This window comes from Aspergillus pseudotamarii, assembly GCF_009193445.1.
Source record: "Aspergillus pseudotamarii strain CBS 117625 unplaced genomic scaffold BDV38scaffold_65, whole genome shotgun sequence".
Taxonomy (NCBI): domain Eukaryota; kingdom Fungi; phylum Ascomycota; class Eurotiomycetes; order Eurotiales; family Aspergillaceae; genus Aspergillus; species Aspergillus pseudotamarii.
In genome coordinates this window covers 66,212-86,733 of record NW_022475079.1, presented here as the reverse complement: position 1 = coordinate 86,733, position 20,522 = coordinate 66,212, and the positions used below count along the sequence as shown (strand labels likewise).

The 20,522-nt window shown below is 47.5% G+C and overlaps 6 protein-coding genes across 6 annotated transcripts; 3 read left to right on the top strand and 3 right to left on the bottom strand.

Moving 5' to 3' along the window:
- Positions 1-23: 23 nt before the first annotated feature.
- BDV38DRAFT_296047 (chitin deacetylase CDA6) lies at positions 24-4,029 on the bottom strand (the record flags this gene model as incomplete). The annotated part of the gene is made up of 5 exons (XM_032062847.1): positions 24-1,411; positions 1,598-1,599; positions 2,205-2,234; positions 3,337-3,732; positions 3,800-4,029. 5 exons carry the CDS (start codon positions 4,027-4,029, stop codon positions 210-212), a joined length of 1,860 nt encoding a protein of 619 aa, XP_031909598.1. The 3' UTR covers positions 24-209.
- Positions 4,030-5,527: 1,498 nt separating this feature from the next.
- Positions 5,528-6,392, top strand: BDV38DRAFT_286716 (uncharacterized protein; the record flags this gene model as incomplete). The annotated part of the gene is made up of 2 exons (XM_032060732.1): positions 5,528-5,588; positions 5,650-6,392. The coding sequence occupies 2 exons, from the start codon at positions 5,528-5,530 to the stop codon at positions 6,390-6,392; spliced, it is 804 nt and encodes a 267-aa protein (XP_031909597.1).
- A 277-nt stretch (positions 6,393-6,669) lies between these two features.
- On the top strand, positions 6,670-8,879 carry BDV38DRAFT_296043 (DUF4246 domain-containing protein; the record flags this gene model as incomplete). The annotated part of the gene is made up of 1 exon (XM_032062846.1): positions 6,670-8,879. The coding sequence occupies exon 1, from the start codon at positions 6,792-6,794 to the stop codon at positions 8,877-8,879; it is 2,088 nt and encodes a 695-aa protein (XP_031909596.1). The 5' UTR covers positions 6,670-6,791.
- A 242-nt stretch (positions 8,880-9,121) lies between these two features.
- BDV38DRAFT_286714 (uncharacterized protein) lies at positions 9,122-9,661 on the bottom strand (the record flags this gene model as incomplete). The annotated part of the gene is made up of 1 exon (XM_032060731.1): positions 9,122-9,661. One exon carries the CDS (start codon positions 9,659-9,661, stop codon positions 9,122-9,124), a length of 540 nt encoding a protein of 179 aa, XP_031909595.1.
- Positions 9,662-10,595: 934 nt separating this feature from the next.
- Positions 10,596-13,083, bottom strand: BDV38DRAFT_257896 (uncharacterized protein). Its single transcript, XM_032055665.1, has one exon. The coding sequence runs from the start codon at positions 12,858-12,860 to the stop codon at positions 10,761-10,763; it is 2,100 nt and encodes a 699-aa protein (XP_031909594.1). The 5' UTR covers positions 12,861-13,083; the 3' UTR covers positions 10,596-10,760.
- Positions 13,084-14,162: 1,079 nt separating this feature from the next.
- Positions 14,163-19,748, top strand: BDV38DRAFT_286712 (uncharacterized protein; the record flags this gene model as incomplete). The annotated part of the gene is made up of 2 exons (XM_032060730.1): positions 14,163-18,529; positions 18,590-19,748. 2 exons carry the CDS (start codon positions 14,163-14,165, stop codon positions 19,746-19,748), a joined length of 5,526 nt encoding a protein of 1,841 aa, XP_031909593.1.
- Positions 19,749-20,522: the final 774 nt, after the last annotated feature.

Here is a 20,522-nt window from a genome sequence, read left to right as displayed (position 1 = left end):
GTATATGATACAATCACCGCGATGGTACGAGACGTGGTAATGCCAAATGAAATGAGTTACGAATTGCATTCTCCATAAACGAACGAGTGTACCATGTCAATCCTAAACAGTATCCGGACAACCGGAGTATTAGTGGAAGAATAAACTGACTACTTACAAAGGAACACGCTGACAAGCCAGTATAGAGACTAATCACTTGACAACCATTATCACAAGCTTTCATGTATAAGCGTGAACACAAGAAGTCGCAAAAGGTCTCCAGCCGACGATGCTAATGCTGCAAACAAAACCAATTCCACAACGCTCAATCCAGGTGGCAACAAAGAGCCCGCAGCGGATGTTGCGGGACGCTTTTCAGGTCCATGTTTGTGAACAGTGGATGTATGTCTAGCTTTCTGACAATGGCCAGCGTTAGGCTGGCAACCAAACCCACAATGCTTGGGACTGTTCCCACAATAGTTATTCTTGCCACAGCAGGATCCGAACTTCGACCCCAGACAGGTAACATTCCCACCGCAGCGACCATCGTGCGATATGACATGGTTGGCAGTAGCGAGGGGTTTGGTCTTCCGAAGAATAGTAAGCTCAGAACTCTCATCCATACGATACCAGTTCTCTTCGGGATCATCCAGGCACTCGCCAACAGTCACAATATTATAGCCATCTTTGGAGGCTTTCTTAAGCATGTGCTCCGTAAGGTTATAAACAGTCTGTTCGTGCACATCATGAGCAATAACCAGCCAAGACTTATGGGATGCTTTTTCACGGGCCAGGTTCTTGTCAAAAATGTCCTTGGAACCCTGGATGGTGCTGGAGCTGTCATGGCGATAATCTTCGGTATCAATGTCATACAGGATGACATGGTAGCCGAGATTGCCCATGTCCTTCAGACAGCCGGACTTCTCAGTACAGCTGGAATATGGAGGACGCATGTACGTTGGAAAGCCGCCCAAAATGTTTCGGAGCGCGACCTCATTCCACAGAATCTGGATTCGACGTTGCTCTGGTGTGATTTTGCTAAGATCCTGATGCGACCAGGTATGACTGGCGATCTGGTGTCCACTTTGATACATGCGTTCGATCATCGAGGCCCAGGGCATGCCCGGTGTATCTATGGGTCCTTTGGCGTTATTGTTGCCCGTGATGAAGAAAGTCACCTTTGCATCGTATTTGTCCAGCAAATCGAGGAGGTCCTCTGTGTACTTGTTCGGGCCATCGTCGAAAGTCAAGGCAACATCTCCTGCCCCAACGCACGACCGGACAACTTTAGGACCGTATGGAACTTTGCCAACTTTGGGTCGAGGGATGCCGGACGTCGGAGGCCCGTCAGGCGTCATGTGAGCATCACAGTGGCCGTAATCGATCTGGCAATCAGGAGAGCGGCAGTGGGCTTTGGTTTTCCCACAGTAGCCTAGGTCTTGTTAGCCTGGCCTTCTTTGCGCGAGAGCCAAAGACTAACCTGCAGTTGAACAGCAACCATCATCAGAGCATTTGCCGAAGCCAAGACCGCATCGGGCCAGAAAGTTGCGTTCCACCAAAGCAGGAGAAGTGTCATTCCGGTCAAGCCCAGTGATCAAATCATTCTCCTCGAGCTTACAGCTTGGTTGAAGGGTAACATGCGCAGCTGAGCATGCTATGGCGCTGGCGATGATCATCAATGGACTGAAGTGCATTTTCGAGGTGGTACCAGCTGAGGATAAGTGAGATGTATCTGATAATATAGACGGTAAGACGAGATGGGTTTGTATATGGTGTAATGCTTGGGATAAGAGAGGGTAGTGAGAAGGTGGAGAAAGGAAATCAACATGGAAGATCGTTCTATAAATGCTCACCCATTGCGAAGTTTACTCCCAGAGGAAGGTGCACTATGATCCTGACAAAATGGCAGGCGCGAAGTGCCACCAGGTTGGATATTCGAAGACTAGTGGCTTTCATTCTCTCCGGATTTTCGAGTAGAAGTTGCGACTATAGAGGTATCCCTTCCAGGCATAATCTGGAAATTACTAGTAGCACCATTGCGATTCAGAAGTATACCCTGCATACAACGAGACAAATGAAACCAGAAGTCCACCTAGAATTTGACTGCCCCTTCGACAATGCCCTCTTTCGGCGCATTCATTAGGTTGTTATTTCAGGCCTCAAGACGTGGGCAAGATTAATCAACTTTGCCTCATTTTTGGCCTAGGGATTTTCAAGGTCAATACCTAGTTTTGCTTACGGTGCCTGTAGTGTATCTATAGTATTTCATTAGTAAACTACAATGTCTTGCTCAAGATACCGTATGAGTGCTACAGCAAGTCATCGAAGTGCTTTCCTAAGTCCATGAATAAAACGTACGAAAAGTCTGAATATGTTCTTCACCTACAGATCTAGATCGGTTCATTATCTAATAATCCCTGGCTTTCCGAAGATAGAGATGCTAGCTAGATCGCTTCATTCTTTTTCTTGTTCAAACGTTCCAAGGAGATACTGTTTCCCGATTTTGTGGAGCCAGTTATCTCCAAATGAAGAAAGAGACACAACAAGAAAGAGAAGATAGGAGTAAATAAAAAAGGTGAAAAAGAGTAGAAACATTGAATAAGAGATTAAGTCTTCACCAGTTGCAAATGCTAACGTTTAGCAACAAACTCCGAGCCAAAGCTCAATCTCCGAATATATAAAGCAGTGATGATGCTCCAACTCCCAGAGATACCTTGCCGCGAGCAATAACTAGTCCTTGCTCTATCTTATATATAGCACCAATTGAATACCCTTAGCCTTAGAATAATATAGCTTGATCGCCTTATATACCCGGAAATTAGTAAAAGCTTCACGGTAATATTGCCCTGATTTCTCCTGCATTGGTGCAACTAGCCTATGATAGCAGAAGTTTTCATTGATCCTACCTAGTAATATACCGTCATCTGAGTCTTATCCGAAAGCCACTGTTTTCGTCGGAGATGCTAGGTGACGCTAAACTGCGGGTATAAGATACTGGGTCATTAAAAGGAAGCGCGACGGAGGGTATCCGAAGAAATCATTCAGCTAGTTTCATTAATCTTTTCGTATCTAGTATTCTAAGTCGCGATAACTTCACCAACAGTAGCAAAAACAAACGGAGCGAGCATCGGAAGATGAGGACCGAACTTGGTCGGGCTGCTCCTTGCGACACTACCGACTGTGGCAATGAGGTGCCTTCGGTGCACGACGCTAATCTGTGGATTATTGAACCTCTTAACGAGTTCGTCGACGAACGAGCTGAACTGAACTTCTGAGAAATGAGGCACCAAGGCGGAAATAGCGGCCAGCGCTCTTTTCGTGACTACGGTACCAGCTGTGTCGTTGTCGATGATAGACATCACTGATTTCTGGAGAGCCGTTAACTCGGCTTCCTTGAGAAGTGGTCCGAAGCAGGCGACAACTTGAATCAAAACATCAATCGCATCGCTGCTAAATCCCTTAGAAGTATCTTTCTCTAGCATGCCCTTGATGACGGAGCCTCTTCTGCCAGATTGAGATGGCGTAGGACCGGTCAACCGAGGGATGAGAATTTTGGAGACAGATGAGTAAGCTATGGAAATGTCTGGCGTAGGTGGTTGCCCAGCCTGTGGACGGGGAAGGGCCGTGACAATGACGCGTAGAGCGGTATTAGGAACTGAGGTATCGATAGTCTGGGATGCTGTCAGGTTCGAGAGCTTTTCGAGGATGGTAGTGAGGCTTTCGGAAGGCAGTCGATTCACAAGTGGACCGAGACTGGTAATTAGAGTCAGCCAGATATTCCACCTAGGCACAAGGAGCAAGACGTGCACCATAGACTAACCATTTTAGTGCTTGATTTTGAACATCGCCGTGTTGATCATCCAAGGCATTGAGCAAGCCGTCGGCCAGCCGTGACGAGGAAAACTGATCGTGAGCCAAATATGCAGAGGTGGGGCTGTTGAGGATTCCCAGAAGATCATTCAGCGACATGTACCTCATGTCAGGATCTGGATCATCCAGTTTCGAGAGTAGACCATTGAGGTTTTGTTGGACTGCCTGTCGGTCCGCCATGGTTGTCTACCCCGCACAACAGGTTTTACTAGGACAATATGATGGTAGGTAAGCTGAAGGAGAAGTCTTGGACGCAGAGAATGTGGGTATGAGGTGCGGAAGCACAACACGGTAATCAAGGTGACGCGATATGGAATAAGATACGGAGTGAGGTTGAAGGTACCTCTGAATGACTTATCGATTGGAATCAATCAGTCTAGCCCATATGGAGTGGCTGTCAAGTGGGGTATAGCTCCTACGGGAGACCTTACGTGCGTCCAGCGCAGTACAAACCTCAGGCAATAATGTATTTACAGGGTAGAACCTCCGTAAGTACAATAGACCGCCTTCTTAAAGTGCTATAAGCCAAGTCTTTCTGATTGGCCGAACGATTTATACAATGGACCATATTAGTACTTAACCCTACCTCTTCGTACTTCATATTAGGTAGCGGGTATTCATATGGATAATAAGCTTAGCAGCTTTTATTTTATCCTACTAAGTGGCATTGGTGTCTACCATAGCCAGTGCATGGTCATGTTTTTTTTCAGGCATTTCGTTCAGCTAACAAAGAATGCCCCAAACCGCATAACCATCCCCTTATCTCCGGAGATCAGGGGCATATGCTACCTGCTGTACTTCCCCAGTCTCTGTCTTTCGGCAGAGAGGGCGTTCATGTACACTGGTGGCAATGTGAGACATCTAATCTAGCCTGAGTTTGATGGTCTCGGGATTTGATCTCGGCATGCGTTTAACCCGTGTCAGATATCATCAATATAGCTAGACCGCGTTGCATATTCTATTCCGAGATTTCGAAACATTATGTTTGAGAATGGTGTTTCGGTATAGTTCCTGTGCCTTGTGGCTGCCAATCCCGTATCCGCTCATCGCAGTGACATCCAAGGTGACATCTAGCCGATGACCCACAGCCGCATAGATATTCTCGTATCAGGGTTGATCACTCTTCTATGGTATCTGGCCTGGAACTTGGTTAAGAACTGTATCGATTATCAATTCTGGTTCCTTGTCTATAGCATTTCACGATATCAAAATTCCATTCCTTGGATGACGCACTAAAGTATGTTTTCAGAGGGCCAGAAACGGTCTTAGAGCAGGACTGTTTGTTCAAATGGTTAGCTTTTTATTTTCTGGGGAAATAAATGACCTGCTTATTTCAACTCCCACAATTGATTAATTGATTAGTGTAATTGAGCAACTCCGGCGTCAACTTAGGGAAGTTGAACAGGAAATGGCTGCTAGTATTTAGGTAGGGGTGTGTATAGTGATAGTATACAGGTTCACAAAGTCCACAGAAACTAAGAGGAATACTGAAGTCGTAAATTAGATGAAAAACGTTGGGTTGGTATCTAGATAGCAATGGCGTTCTACCAAGAAAGTTATTTCCCCTAGGATTGTTACATCGGGGTTCAGCTAGCAATTCTCTGATCAATTAGTAGGGAGGTAGAATGCCTATATCAGTTCTTAAACGTATAAATTTCTCATAGAAAAGGATGAGTGGATGCAATCGATTCTCATATGCCCCTTCAAGTCACAAAAGCAAACACAACTAAAGAAAAAGAGTACGCTTGACTATAAAGTATTTTCTTCTTCTCATTCTTTCCTGTCTTCTGCTTTTGACAGAGACAGCCCTAGCCTCGAACACGGCAGGCCCTGCGGAGACTTTATTCTTCTACAATGCATACCTGATCGAGTTCAAAACCGTGAGCAACCCTAAACAGCGAAAGCTTGCCAAGGGGTGCGTAGGGGCACAAAGCCCTACTCCCTGCACTTACAAAAACTTCGTGAAGCACATTCTCTACCGCGGCGAGAAACTCCAAATCGAAGACGCAAAATTTCGGGACACCCTCGATAATGCCGGTACTGCTGGAATTACAGAGACTTCTAAACGATTGAGAGAGCGCGGTTTCAAATGCGTGTACGATCTTTCTCGTCTTGTGGAGGGTGCAGGGAAGGCGACCCCTTTTTCGAAAGTTTTCGAAGCCGTTGAAGAGCAGATCAAAGAAAAACTCTCCTTATCTAGCGTCGAGAGTGAAAGGAAGAACATGAAGACTGCATTGAAGCTTATCGAACAAAATCGGGTCGCAGATAACATGAAATACTTCATTAAGGAACTCGAAACGCGGATGGGAATCGAATTCGTCAAGAGCCCACGGACCACGGATGATGGACGCGCATGGCAAGCATATGAAACCAAAGAAACAGCATCAAAGTATCCGGATCACGATAACCTTTCAAAGGAGGCACAGGATATTGTGAAAAAACTGCGAGACGGAAAGATTGTGGTCAAGGATTGGTCCTTTCCATCGCATCAGGCCGTGATTGTGAAAGTTAAAGATCTCCAGAAGCTCGTCAATAAGTGCTGAGGCAAGCCCTTATTACAGCCTGCGTCCTATCCTGCTGTATAGCTATATATAGTATTCACACAAATGTATTCCGAGTAACGTTTTGTTGGAAACCCATCGTGAGCTGGTTGAGTCAACGAGCATGGCCCATCTTTATCGATTTAGGGTTAAAGCTCGGGTTCGGTAATTTTACCGAACCCGAGTTGTATTTAATTTAGTTTCAACTTAACCAAAATATTGTATTATATTATTTATCTGCTCTTGCTTTCGACAATGGGGCTACTCCGTATATTCTATTCCTCCGTGCGAGTCCACCGGTGCCTCTTCGCAAGGGTACCACTATATTAACCCAGCACTCCCTCGGGGTGATGTCAAATCTTTCAACTTTCTCCATGCCCCTAACGTTGATCCATCTTCACCATGGGTAATAATGAACTCGACAACTCAGGAACGGGTCCCTTGAAGGTCCCCGGATTTAACAATTATCCCCTTGAGCTGACCCTCGACTGTGAGGACAGATTCCACGATACGGTTCCGATGGACTGGTTCAGCTCCCCTCTAACTGCTCGGGAGCTGGCCATGTTGAATCTCATGGAAACACTGACGGACCGACCCGGATGGTACAACCTCATATTTGATAAGCACACTGTCACAAAGTGGAAAGAAGAAGCCATGACACGCCCGATCATTAGCCACAAGGCATGGGACTGGTGCTTGGCTGAACTGCGTGATAAAGCGATACGGTTTAAAGAAACAGGCCAGATTTTAGTATTAAACTCTGGTAGTGCTGTCTGTAAATCCGACACAATTATCCCCTCATCGGTTGGCTTGAAGATTCAACAATTTGTCTCCAAATTGTCGGACGAGTGTGGAGACCGGAAAGACTGGGAACCCAGCTCCAATAAGCTGATTTGGAACATGATCGACCCGTCTTTTTTCCCTCTAGTATACGGACAGACGCGCGTTCTGGTGAATGGCGGCTGTGTTCCACTTGAACAAACATTGGAAACCTACGGACACGGCGAGGTTGCACCCAGGCACGACCAGGAGCGTGAAATATTGGAGGAGTTTCCGGACAGTGATGACAACGCGAGAAGCTTGTTGTTCTCTCACCGATTCCAGTGGCTTCCCTGTGAGGTGGAATTCTGTGGGCCAGCAGGATCGACAGACGTACGAATTACCTCTTATGTTAACAACCTGCACCCAAGCAGACATCGCTCTTTTTATGAAACACTTGAAGAGGTAGTGTCTCAAGTCATTGAGCCGTGGAATGAGACATTAATCAAAGGAACCCCCATTGATTCTAATTTGTCTTCCCCACCGGGCAGGGCGCCCCGGAGAATTCAAACATTTGGTGTTGAGTGGCGAAACGAGTATCCAAAGTGGGCAGAAGATCTACCAACGGAGCGGGATGGTGATCTCGAAGCATGCCACAACGCACTTGCCCGTGTCAGGGACTATGTCGTCCTTCCGGAATATGGCGTTAAAGTCGAATGGGACGGTCTTGAAACAAAGGAGATTCCACAAGATTGGGAGAGCACGGTATCTTTGAAGGATGTGGTCGATGCAAAATATACTCGCCTATTTCGCTTCGAGCATTCCGACCCGGGTCTCTACTCGTATGAGGAATGGAAGGCAGGAAAAACCGCAAAATCTATAGTTGGGCCCACGGAGCATGACATCCAGTGGAAGATAGACCCTAAGGTCTGGTCCTCGCTACATGATATGAAAGATCCCATAGATCGTTACAAAATCCTAGAGGGCTCTCGCAAGAGGTGTAGAGATCATGATTATTATACAGTCAAGCTTCAAGAGACGTTCCGCGATAAAGGCCTACAGGTCATTGTGAAGTTGGAAGGGATTGAGCTAACACCAGAAAGTACATCTTACCCAGGCGAGGACTGGCATACAGACGGCCTTCTTAACGAGCACATTGTGGGAACTGCGGTTTATTTCTTCGACATGGAAAACGTAACAGGTAGCAGGCTCTCGTTCCGTCAAGAGATCGAAATGAATCCAGGTGTATATCAGTTTGAGGGATGGGATGTACCGTACCTGGAAAAGTTATTCGGCGTCAAAGACGAGACACCGGCTTTCCAAGAGCTCGGGTCTGTATCGATTGGCCAAGGACGTCTTATAGTCTTTCCAAACGCACTCCATCACCGCATGGAGCCATTTGAACTGATCTCCAAATGTCGGGCCGGACACCTTCGATTTCTGACACTGTGGCTCGTCGACCCATACTACCGCATCTGCTCTACGCGGAATGTACCACCGCAGCGGCATGACTGGTGGGCAGAAGAAGCACAGTCGCTGGTAACATCGGCCCATTCGCTTCCTCAAGAGTTAGCTAGTATGGTCATCAACGAAACACATAAGTGGCCCATGGATCTCACGGAGGCTCAACAACATCGACTCGAACGAGGTAAAGATAGCGCTATTGCTCACGGCGCGATGGAATATCTGAACCAGGACGCTGAAATAAATCTTTTTAAGCCAATGTACTGATATTTGCATTTGTACTGATTCCTTCAAATAGTATCAAGGCTATAGTCTTTAAACGTTTCAATAGTTAAGGCTCTAACAGGTTAATTACTACTTTTTTTCCTTCATAATATTAAATCTTTAGAATTTTTTTAGAACATTTGATCTGATGTATAAGATACTATAAATATAAATAAAAAGAGGGAAATGACCGCGACGACATGAGAAGATATGTAATAGAAGGTTTATAACAGCATTAGGGCTCATCAATCCGCAATATTATTCACTACACTGCTCGGCTTTACCTGCAACTCCACCCATTCAATCCTCCTTCTCCATATACGGCAGACAAGCCTCATAAACCTCCCTAAAACCAGGGTACTCAAAAACCTCCGAAACACACTCTCCTCCACAACCCTCGCAGACTGAAGAGACCCCGCAATAAAGAAGTCCGTGTAAGTCGGCCGGGCGCCCAGCAAAAATGGCCCATCAGCTCTATTCATCTGCATCAACTCGCCAACAGCACGCGTGTCGTCCTCTACCGCGTCCCAACTCTGCTCCTCTTTATCCAGATCAAGTAGATCCTCAAGCCGATGCCCCAGCGAGGCCTCACGGGTACGCCGGAAGTACTCCTGCGCGCGCGGCGATAGGATGCCTATCTCGCGGGGCATCACCGAGGTGAAGAAGATTGGGCCGACCACGGCGCGCGATTTAGCCTCGATCTCGCGGCCTAGCTCCGATGTTAGCGGGACTGGTGGATCGGGGTAGGTTGACTCGAGGAACTGGGCGATGGAGGCTGAGTCCATTATATATGTGTTGGTTGGCACGTGCTGGATGGCGGGGACTGTGTATTTGGGTTTGGATGTAGAGGTGGATTCGCTCGGTAATATACCACTGGAAACATTTTAGATTGGGAGACTTCAAAGGGCGGATTTGACTCACAGCCCTTTTAGCGTGGGCTCAATGTCTGGAAATTCGAGGAAGATGGTCCGGTAGGGAATACTGTCTATATATATTTTGGATATAAGTATAGCAGTACAAGAAATAGAGATTAGATTTCTAATTATGATATTACTACTATATAGCGTGGAAGTAATCTATCGGTACAGAACCAAAAACTATATTAATAGAATATCAAGAGAAAATTTCGAGTACAGAAGATTAGACAAGGATCTTAACAAGGTCCGGGGGAACTATAGAAAGGGTATAGCTAAAAATATACAGTAGTATATTACGGATTAATAGACTTACAGTCATCTCGGGATTTCCTTTGGATTTGGTTTGAGTACTTTTATAATTAGGAATACTATTTAAAAAATCCAGAAGTCAGAAATTTTCTATGGAAACCGGATCGGTGGGAGTCGGTTGGGGAACATGTTGCGAGGAAGCAGAAGGTTCTTGAGAAGATATTCACCCAAGATTGTAGTCCGTTTATTTCTCTGACTGTCCATTCATATGCGATTTCGGCGATTCTTAGGGCTTGTGGGTATGAGGAGTTTAGAGTCCGGGAGGGTTCGACGATTGCCGTGTTAATTCGTGCAGAGAGGGTTGGACTGTCCTAATATAATTGAACATCATCTATAGTATACAGGAACTGTCAAATACTATATAAAATCCCTGTCACTATATATATAAGCGTACTCTATTACAGTGGTCGGGCTGTATATCTGGACCATTTGATAATATGCGATTTTAAGAATTGCTAGCTAGTGAGGGTATATATTTCTATCCACAAGATATCAAATCGTAAATGCGTCACAGGTGAGATACCTTGACCAAAGATAACAAGGTCATACCGACACGGAGGACTGTCACCCTGAGAGAAGACCAGCTCCACCATGTTGTCTATCTAAGAAAATGCGTGCAAGAGTATGAACACTTTCACAGCTTGCCCTGGGACGTAGGTCACTTTTTACCATCCACGCCCATTGCAGATCGTCGTGTGCCAGCCGAAGAAGTCGGGCCTGACTTAGAGGTTTCACACAATCTGAGATCCCTGTTGAGGTCAAAGCTCTGTTGCAGCCAGCTGCCTGCATCAGCGATCGCCTGAGCAAGATTAAAGCTGTCGGCACCTGGGATATCCTGCTGCCCTCCCTGAGCAGTGGGTGGCGTTGTCCCCGTTAATGTCATTGGAAGGACACTATGCTGCGTCTCATGCCCAGGAGACTGACGGGGAACAGGACTCGAGTGTATGTAATTATTGTCCTGTTCGCAATGTGCCTCACTAGAGGGAGACGAGGGGGGTGATGATAGCTTAAAGCTGGCAGTTTTCAACTTTTTTCTACCTGTTAGGTGCTTCACTGGGGATATGGTCCGACGGTTTGGCTTCTTTTCCGTACTGAAGGTAAACGGCGTAACTGCATCAATCATGCACTGGGTGCTTTGCCACTGGCCGGCAGTCAAAGGTGCCTTGGCTCCCGCACTCCCTCCAGCTCTATTGGGTGTTGAGAGTCGATGGAAAGGAGTGATATCCTTCGCTATAGGTGAAGAAAGGTTGGAGGAATTGGGCGTATGCTGTCTTTCTGGAGATGCTGAATCATGTTCCGGGCTATCGAGGTCATTCTGGAACGACCTCTGTGCGTGAAGGAGAGCTGCCTGAGTAGAGAACTGAAGATCGGGGATGGTGTCGCCGTCATACTCCGAGTTGCTTCTTGGCACTGCAATCGAATGCAAAGACGTGATGTCTGTCATTGTTGGGTTTGCACGCACTTGTTGAGCTGACGGCAACCTCTCACTAGTGTTCCCCTTATTCACAGTGCTTGTAGATCGGAACTTTGCTGACTGAGAAATAGATACATTGCCAATCGCTTTGGTAGTGCTGGTAGAAATAAAAAGGTCTTTGGGGTTTTTGTCGGCCTCGGACCGGTTGTGTCTATTGGCATGAGCTAAAAGCATATCTTGTGGAGATAATGTCTCTTGCTCCTGATGTTGGGCACCTCTTGCGAAATCTGCTGGGCGTGGCTCTTCTTCAGCATCCATGTTCCCGGTGATGGGAGATTTGGAGCCTCCTGTTTCGTTTGAGACACGAGACTTCCTCCGACGGTACTCGAACTGCGGTAGATGTGACGATGGAGCTAGGACATAGAATGAATGTCCTTGGCTCATTGCTCCGGAGGTGGTCCCTTCTATTCCAAGACCAGGAAGGCGCTGCTCCTTGGCAGGGGAAGAGGCGATGCTGTTTGGAACACGGCTGACATCGAGAGGTTCAGGACCAGGGCCATCCGGTGCAGGGGAACTTAATATGCTCCGTTCTGAAAAGGATCCATCTTTATGTTCAAATGATGTAGTCTGGCTGTTTACTCTAGCGTCTTTGGAGGCGCGACTCTTGCTTGAGTGGCGGGACGATAATGTTGTTGTTGGGGATGTGGGCGGCTCAACATTTTGAAAGCTAATTTGTTTCCGATCTTTCTTCAACCAAGACTCGTTGGCGTGTCTCGAAGTACTGAAAGGCTGCAACTGTGCATTTGGATCGACTGGTCTCGCCCACGGTATTGACCTCCGAGACGTGTTCGGAGAAACCGACCTGCTATTACGTTTATCACTCGAGCGACCGAGACGAGCAGAAGCATGTCTACTGCGACCTGAGACATGTATATCTGAATCTGGAGCGACAGTGGGTGGTCTGGATTCGCGGACTTCCTGGGGCTCCTGGTATGTTCTTCGTCTGCGAGAGTTAGTTTCATGTATTACGGGGCTCGTTGGAATCTCGGGCTCTTTGGGCGGCCGTATAGTATTGCGGCCAGGCGGTATCGTTCGTTTCCTATTGGTCTTCCAAGGGTTCACCCAGCCTTCGTCAAAGCGCCCCCGTAGCGAAGCCGAGAGGATGAAGAGGGGTTTGCCCTGGAGATATGACTCGGCAAGTCTCTCAATCCTCCGACGTTGCGCAGCACGTTCCTCGTCGTTGAGCTCATCGTCGGAACCGAGAAGACCATCGTTGCCTAGATCGGAAGTTGGCGGAGAGCATGTTTCCAGACTAAGCGGCGACACCGGTCGACGAGGTGGCATCTGGGTGGGATGAGATCATGAATGGGTATGATTGTTTACAGTGCAGCAACAGTCGAACACTCTCTGCATTTGAGCGATCGAGGACTTGATGGTTGAGTGCGGGCGAGAGATCCTCATATCTTTTGCAACAAAGGGTTGTTGGGTACTGTTTTGGACCGATAAAGCTCCATTTGCGTAAGATCAAAGCTTTTCTCAGCTCTTGTGGAAGTTCCGGTGTGGTCACACGAAGCAAACCACTTAACGCGTCCCCACTGATTCCCGCAGCAACGTGGTGGATGCTGGATTATTGAAGGCCCGACCATCTTGCCTACTACTAAGCCAAATGCGGATTAGGTTGACTTGCAAACTGACCAAAACTGGCGGGACTGCCTTAATTGATCGAAAGTCAATCGACAAAATGAGTGAGGAAAAATAAAAAATAAAACAAAATCAAGACAACAGATGAATAATACAGGGTGCGACATCGTTTCCAGTGGAAATATTAGATCAATAGGCATTGATGAACAATAAGAATACATGTGCATGTTTTGGTCCTGATAATGTCCGACTCGTGTTTACCAAATTGCCCGAAACAACTGAAGCCCTGGCATTCGTTTTGATGCCTTGCAGTGGGTTGTGGCCCGCCCAGTAGGGTGAGGAATCCCTCTGCTCCTCACTTCCATTGGTCTTCAGCAATTCAGCTTTTTCGCTGCCAACTCATAGCCTGCACCAGTGGTTGTATGTAACATACGTCCTTGGTTTTTACAAAAAAAAATCCAATGACTTCTGCTTTGGGTTATAACGGAATTTTCCCGACGTAAGGCACGAGTGATGACATGGACAGGGGCACCAAAAAAAAAAAAAAGCAAAAATTAATATATGAAGGATGCGCATGAAAATGATCTATCTAGCCAATTTTTCTTAATTTTTTTTTTTAATTCTCCCCCTCGTTTCTAGATCCTAAATCCCCTAACCCGTCCGTCATCAAGAGTTGTTGGTGGAACAAGTGGAAACTATCCTTTTTAAGGTATACTTCTGGGGTTGCCCGGACCACCCAAAACGAACTAACTTATCGATCTGCTTGTTAATTCCAAGTGCCTCAAACTCCACTTCAAATAATAAAACCAGAATTTATGCTACAACAGATTACTCCCCAACCCTTTTGTACTTCCATGTTTAATTATATATTAAGGTTCCCCCCTTCCTTGACGGATATTGCAGCTGCATGAGTGGGGTCTCATGTTATTATTACCTCTCTGTTTGCATTCACTGCAACTGTGGGATCGCGACGCGCGAACACTGCGGTCATAAAGCAAATCGACAATGAGCAACCAACCATGGCTCGACAACCTCTCAGACGACTGGGTGCCTGTCCCAGGAACTCCTACCAGTCCGGTGCCAACGCGGTCCACAAATCATTCCCGTCGCACGAGTTTACAGAGCTTACAAGGCCTACCGAGTTCTCCTAGTCGCATTCCTGTACCCACGCGCCGATCTATTGAACCATCCTCCGCTGAGAAGAAAAAGGTATCCCGTCCCTGCCATTTTGTGAGAAGGGAACCGCCGACTCCCAAAACTCCGCGAACCCCCAAGACCCCTTCCAAATTACGATCCCCCGCGCCGGATAAGACGAAGAAAACCCCGAAACCAGATCTGCCCTCGGCGCGTAGGCAGAAACCGGCCATGGATACCAGGTCGCCCCTGCGATCTGTATCCAATGCGTCCACACAATCCGGTCAACAAAGTACAGTGCAGGTGAAGCCGAAGAAGGGCAAAGCTAAAGAGGGTACGCCCGAATGGCGGAAAAGGCTGGTCCGGGGCGAGATACCCGCCGGAGAGCAGCGCGATTTGTTCGCTCCTATCGGCTTAGAAGGCGTTTTTAAACCTCCGACACCAGGATCCGAGAAGACGCAGCATGAGGCGATTCCGAAGATGAAACAACGGGACGACTTGTGGGATTTCGGTCATCCCTCAGATAAGGACCCCAGTACAAGCCCACAGATGCCATCGCAGGCGCAGAGCACCGTCGAGTCTGATGCTCCGAATGCACCAAATGATGAAGATAGGCTACTAGGGCCTAGTTCTCAGTTGCGAGTGAATGTGAATCCTAGCGACAGCCCGGAAGGATCGCCCAATGCAACATTGGAAATGCCGAAAGATCTCGGGGAACCTCCTTCAAACATCAACGACAGCTCGTTTGTTACTCAGGATGATACTCAAATGAGGTCCGCAACTGGGCTAGAGGACCTTCGCAACGAGGGTATTACACCTATCACCTTTTCACGAGCCAATACAGTGGAAGGTAACGCTACGTCAGAAGTCATACGGTCAGCGTTGAAGCAAGTCACTAGCAAGCTTCAGAAGCTCTCTCTGCCCCCTTATGAGCGGCCCGATTCAAGGGCGAGTGATAGTATTTTGTTGAATCAACAGACCGAATTTACTATAGATCTACCCCCGGAAGAAGACATCTTCGATGTAACGAGCCACTCACTGCCTCAGGATCTCTCCATGGGGACGTTGGATTATCGAGGCCGTGGGCCTTTTGGAAACTTACGCCGAGAGCAGTATCCAAATGAGAGCTCCTTTCACAAGCATCAACTCTCTCCACCTACCTTCACTTCCCAGCGGTTATCGCCTATTTTTTCCGCCAACTCGAGAATTCGAAGCTCGCCACCTTTCTATAATCGGACAAATCCCATACTTGACCCACCTACGCTCCCTAGACCGTCGTCAGCTCATGTAAAAGCCCCGATGCTTGAGGATGATAAGAGTGAAGTTATGCCGTCTTCAGGCAGCCCCTTGAAGCTCTTTGGAAATCATGATACTTTCACAAACAACAGGCTTTTACGACGGATGAGCCAGTTCGAAGAAACATTTGGCGATTTATCAGAAGAAGATGAACCTGCCTCGCCCTCCGAAGAAGCTCGAAGGAAGGGTGAGAGCCGAAGTTTCCTAAGCGCAAGGCACGATATGCTGGGCGAAAATTCCATAAGAAGGGTAGAACGGCCGCGATCACGGAATACAGCTAATTCTCGCCTTAGTCGGTTCGGTGATGGCCAATTAGATAACTTCGACTTCGCCGACACGAGTCCTTACGAGCCAAAGTTGCTAAGTAGCGACGCTCCTGATGGAGAGCTTCGTCCCTTGTCGCGGCGGCGACGGTATCTGCGACGTCCCTCGCATAGAGATTCAAGCCGTCGCTCCGAGCCCAACAGCCATAACTCGACGGGCAAGTCATCGAACATAGACCGTGGATATAATGCGTCAAAGGACCAAGATCTGATTGTACCGACCAATCCCGAGGAAGAGCCAGAGTGGAATCCCGGCAGTCCTGCAAAAGACCCAAACCCAAAGAGACGCAGAACATTTCTGCGATCTCAAATCATAGCAGGAGATGATCAGGAAGATGCAGAAAGTTCTAACCAGCCAATCGATAATTTATCATTATTACAAAGGAGCCTTATGCAACACGGTCTGCGATATGATAGCGATAGCCTGCTTCGGCCTCAGTCATCTGATCGCCCAAGGACGCCAACACCAGGCCAAACAAGAGGTTCCATAAGAAAAAGATCTTCACCAAGTAAAAATGAACCTGATGTTGTGTACAATGATGAGTATTCCCCGCCGGAGACGAATGTGCCAATGGTCAAAGTTACTGGTGTCCATGAAGAAATTCGCAAGGGGTCAATCACAACTCAGGATTTTCTTAATGAAGCGACAAAGATCATGGACATTATCAGGTCAAAAGGCAGGAACGTGGGCGGCCTGTCGAGTGTAGAAGAGTCCGAGGCAGAAGACAAGAACGAAAGTGAAAGTTACGAAGATGAATCTACTCGAGAAGAGTTCTCGCGTCCCCCGAGTCGAGAGGGAGTGGACATGCGGAAATTGCGAGAGCAAAAGGAGACAAACCCTCGAATCCTAAGCCACCTCAAGAAATTTCAAGAGCACGACGACTTGGAGCTTGGGGATAATGCCTCAGTTACCTCACTGAGTTTCGACGATCAACAGGACTCTTCTCAAGTGGACAACGGCGAGCAACATGTCCTACAAGATGATGGAGCTGCCATAAACCAAGCGTCCGAAAATATGCAGCCGGAGGACGACGTATTTGAGCAGCGCGAACGCAAATCATCAGCGCCTACTTCTGGTGAAGATGACGACTTGCCTGATCTCTTGACATTTAACACTCAGATATCTGCTAAAAGCCTTAGTGCACGCTCGGTGCCTACCGGGTCTTCACAAAGTTCGCACGCTAAAGGTGTCCTATCATCCGACATAGTTTCTCATTTGATCCCAGAACAAGTGAACGGCCTGACCTACGACCGCCACAGGCATCAGTGGATAAGAGAAAGGTCTGAAGTTTCTTTTGAAAAACCCAAAGGGGAAGATAGTGAGGATGATCCATTCAGAGATATACCCGACCTTAGTGTTGACGAATTGCAAGAAATGATGAGGATGCAGAACTCGCCTTCCCCCGAACGGACGGGGGACTCTGTTCTGTCGGAAGACGCCAATGGCCAGAGTCCGCTGAGTCGGAAGACCGGGTCTCCCAGTTCAGTGGTTCGGCCGGGAACCAAGGATGGCGAGCCATCCGTTGCTGCCAGCTCTTTGCAGTCTAAAGCGACCCGCTCCACCTCTAGTATTCCGCATTCGGCAACTAGGGTGACCTCATGGGGCTCTGAACCCCAAGGAAATGGAGCGTCCTCCAGCGAGGTTGAACACGAGATCCAGCTTCATGAGGGTCGCTTATCGAAGCCACCACGACACCAAATGGACGGGAAGCAACAAGCTCGAGTGGTCACGATAAGTTTCTCATCCCCACTTGTTTCACAAATCGCATATAGCGACAATGAAAGTCCGTCAAAGCTCCGCAAAGCGCAACTTGCGGGTTCTGGACAAGAGCCTCAAACGGCGGTTAATGACACACATACATCCGAACAAGCCTCCTCTCACCGCGCTATCTCTACAATAGACGAGGCAAATGAAGAGCCAGGTGATCGCCTAAGTTTAGTCCGACGGGGCAATGATGCTGTATCCACGCCGCTTAAGAGTCATGCTGAAAATTCGCTTATGTGCCTCCGCGATATGGACCATGACACGAACTATAGCTTCCATTTAAGCCCTTTGCCTGACTTTACTGTCCACCAAATTGACCCTTCTCTACAACTAGAGCTTAGCTATGTGGCTCAGCGCACTCACCCCAGATCTTTGCGCCAGGCTCATGGGACATTTGCTCTGGCAACTGAAGAGTTAGTGAAGCATATTACGGAAGCCGAACCTTTTGAGCCTTATTGGGAACATGTTCGACGTTTGGTCCTTCGCCACAAGGGCTTGATCACGCTACATAAACTTTCCGACTTTTGTCCTCGTCTTGAAGATCTGGATGTGTCTAACAACAGTATTGGACAGTTGAGTGGGGTCCCTCCAACCTTGAGAAGTCTGAGAATATCGCATAACTGCCTCTCTAATCTAACCGCCTGGGGCCACTTGGTGAACCTGCAATACCTAGATGTCTCTGGCAACGAGCTTGAGAGCTTGGATGGATTCAGTAGTCTGATTCACCTGAGAGAACTAAAAGCGGAAGACAACAACATCCGAAACATCGAGGGCATGTTCGAACTGGACGGACTTCTAAGTCTGAAGCTGCGGAACAATCGCTTGACGACTGTCGATTTTGAAGACTCGGAGTTGTAAGTACTCTCATTCCGGCCCAGACTGCTACAGGGCAGCCGACTCATCTGCTGTTATAGGGTTCGCTTGGAAGAGTTAGACCTCAGCCATAACCAACTGATGTCCGTGCAAAATATCGAGTCTCTTTCAGCATTGTCAAACCTCGACCTCAGTTTCAATCAGCTGGCTAGAGTTGCTCCATCGGCGCCTATGCCATACTTATCATCCTTACGCCTCTCCAGTAATCAACTACATAGTCTGGATGTTACTGGTTTCCCGTCGCTTACCCTTCTTTACCTCGACCACAACTACTTATTCACAGTGTCAGGCCTGGAACACTGTGCAGGTTTGGACGTCTTCTCTGCTCGTGAGCAGATGAATCCAGACGACCACAATGGTGGTTTCTTTGACGTGGACCTAGGCTTAGTAAAGGACGTTCGGAAAGTATTCCTATCTTGTAATAAATTGTCTTTGCAGTGTCTGTCTCCGTCCAACCCCCTTTCAGGCTTGCAACTGCTCGATGTTGCATCTTGCAGTATCCAAAACCTCCCTGCGGACTTTGCTCTCAGTTTTCCAAACGTCAGGGTTCTCAACTTGAATTTCAACTCCCTGGCCGGCATCAATGAACTGGCAGGATTGAACTGCCTTTCTCGCCTGACCATTGCCAGCAACTGCATTGTTCGGTTGAGGAGGCTATGTCAAGTCTTGAGTCGGATAGGGAGAACAAACAAGAACAAGGTTTCTACCCTTCAAAAGGTAGATGTCAGAGGCAACCCACTCACAGTCAGATTTTATCCTCCGGCCGTCACTGGAAGCGGGAGAGCCGGAGACGCAAAGGATTTGAGAGTAGAGGATGAGTCCAGCCAACATGAGCAAGCTGGATTAGATATCCAATCTGTGCTTGCTGAGCTTGGGCACGCTGAGAACTTAAAGCGTTCGCTTATCGATGAAAAAGATGACGACCCTATCACTGAGAGAGATATCGAAATCAACGACCCATATACTCTGCCGCCAGCGGACCCTCAGGCCGACCAGAAATATTTATCCCACTTGGATGAGCCGACACGGCTCCGACGCAGAGTATTTGAACTGATGCTGTATGCGGGAACAGGCGGCTCCCTCAAATTTTTGGATGGATTGCAGTTGCGTCCCACGCTCGAACCAGGGTCTGACATGGATCACGCTTGGAATAAGCTTGAAAAACTTGGAGTACTGAAAAGAAAAGCTATTACTGGATGATATTTTCCTTCTTCCCATTCCTCTTTTACCCTTTCTTCTCTTTCTTACTTCTCTTCTATTTTCTTTCTTTCTTTCTTTCTTTCTTTCTTTCTTTCTTTCTTTCTTTCTTTCTTTCTTTCTTTCTTTCTTTCTTTCTTTCTTTCTTTCTCCTCTAACGGCTTGTATGTATGAGTGTTTTAATGTCGGACTGACTGGCGTTGTGCCCCGCAACGGATTGCATATTCGGAGTTCTGGCATTGGTTGAGTAAAGGTCTTGGAATTGCCTGCATGAGCGACTTTTTTGCGTTTCTTTGATGTTCATTACTAAATCCACAACTTGTTTATTATGTTCCTTGGACTACAGATACCAACAATAGAACTGACCGGAGTGGTCCTGTTTATTCTAATTCTGGTCGCACTTGATGGGTATCTGTGAGTCGATATCCGAGCAAAAGCCAAGGTCAACACAGTCCGAATCGTTTATAGTTCGGTTTCAGACTTGAGCCTTGATTGAGAAGGTAAAGGAAGGCTCATGGATATGTGATTTAATGATATCCATGTGCTGGTATGATAGCAACGGTGAGACCATTGGGCCAGGGAACCCTGTTGGGGACTTCATCCTGGACGTGGCGACCTGCAGTTTCCCAAAGACAGTAACTGAATACCAGGGCCAGGGTGGTATTCTAGGGCTGTACACGCAGGACTCGAACTTGGCAAATTGCCTTGCCCAGAATAGTGTCTGAGTATCTGCTAGGTGTGCCAATTGATCCACACACACACATACATAAGCAGTGC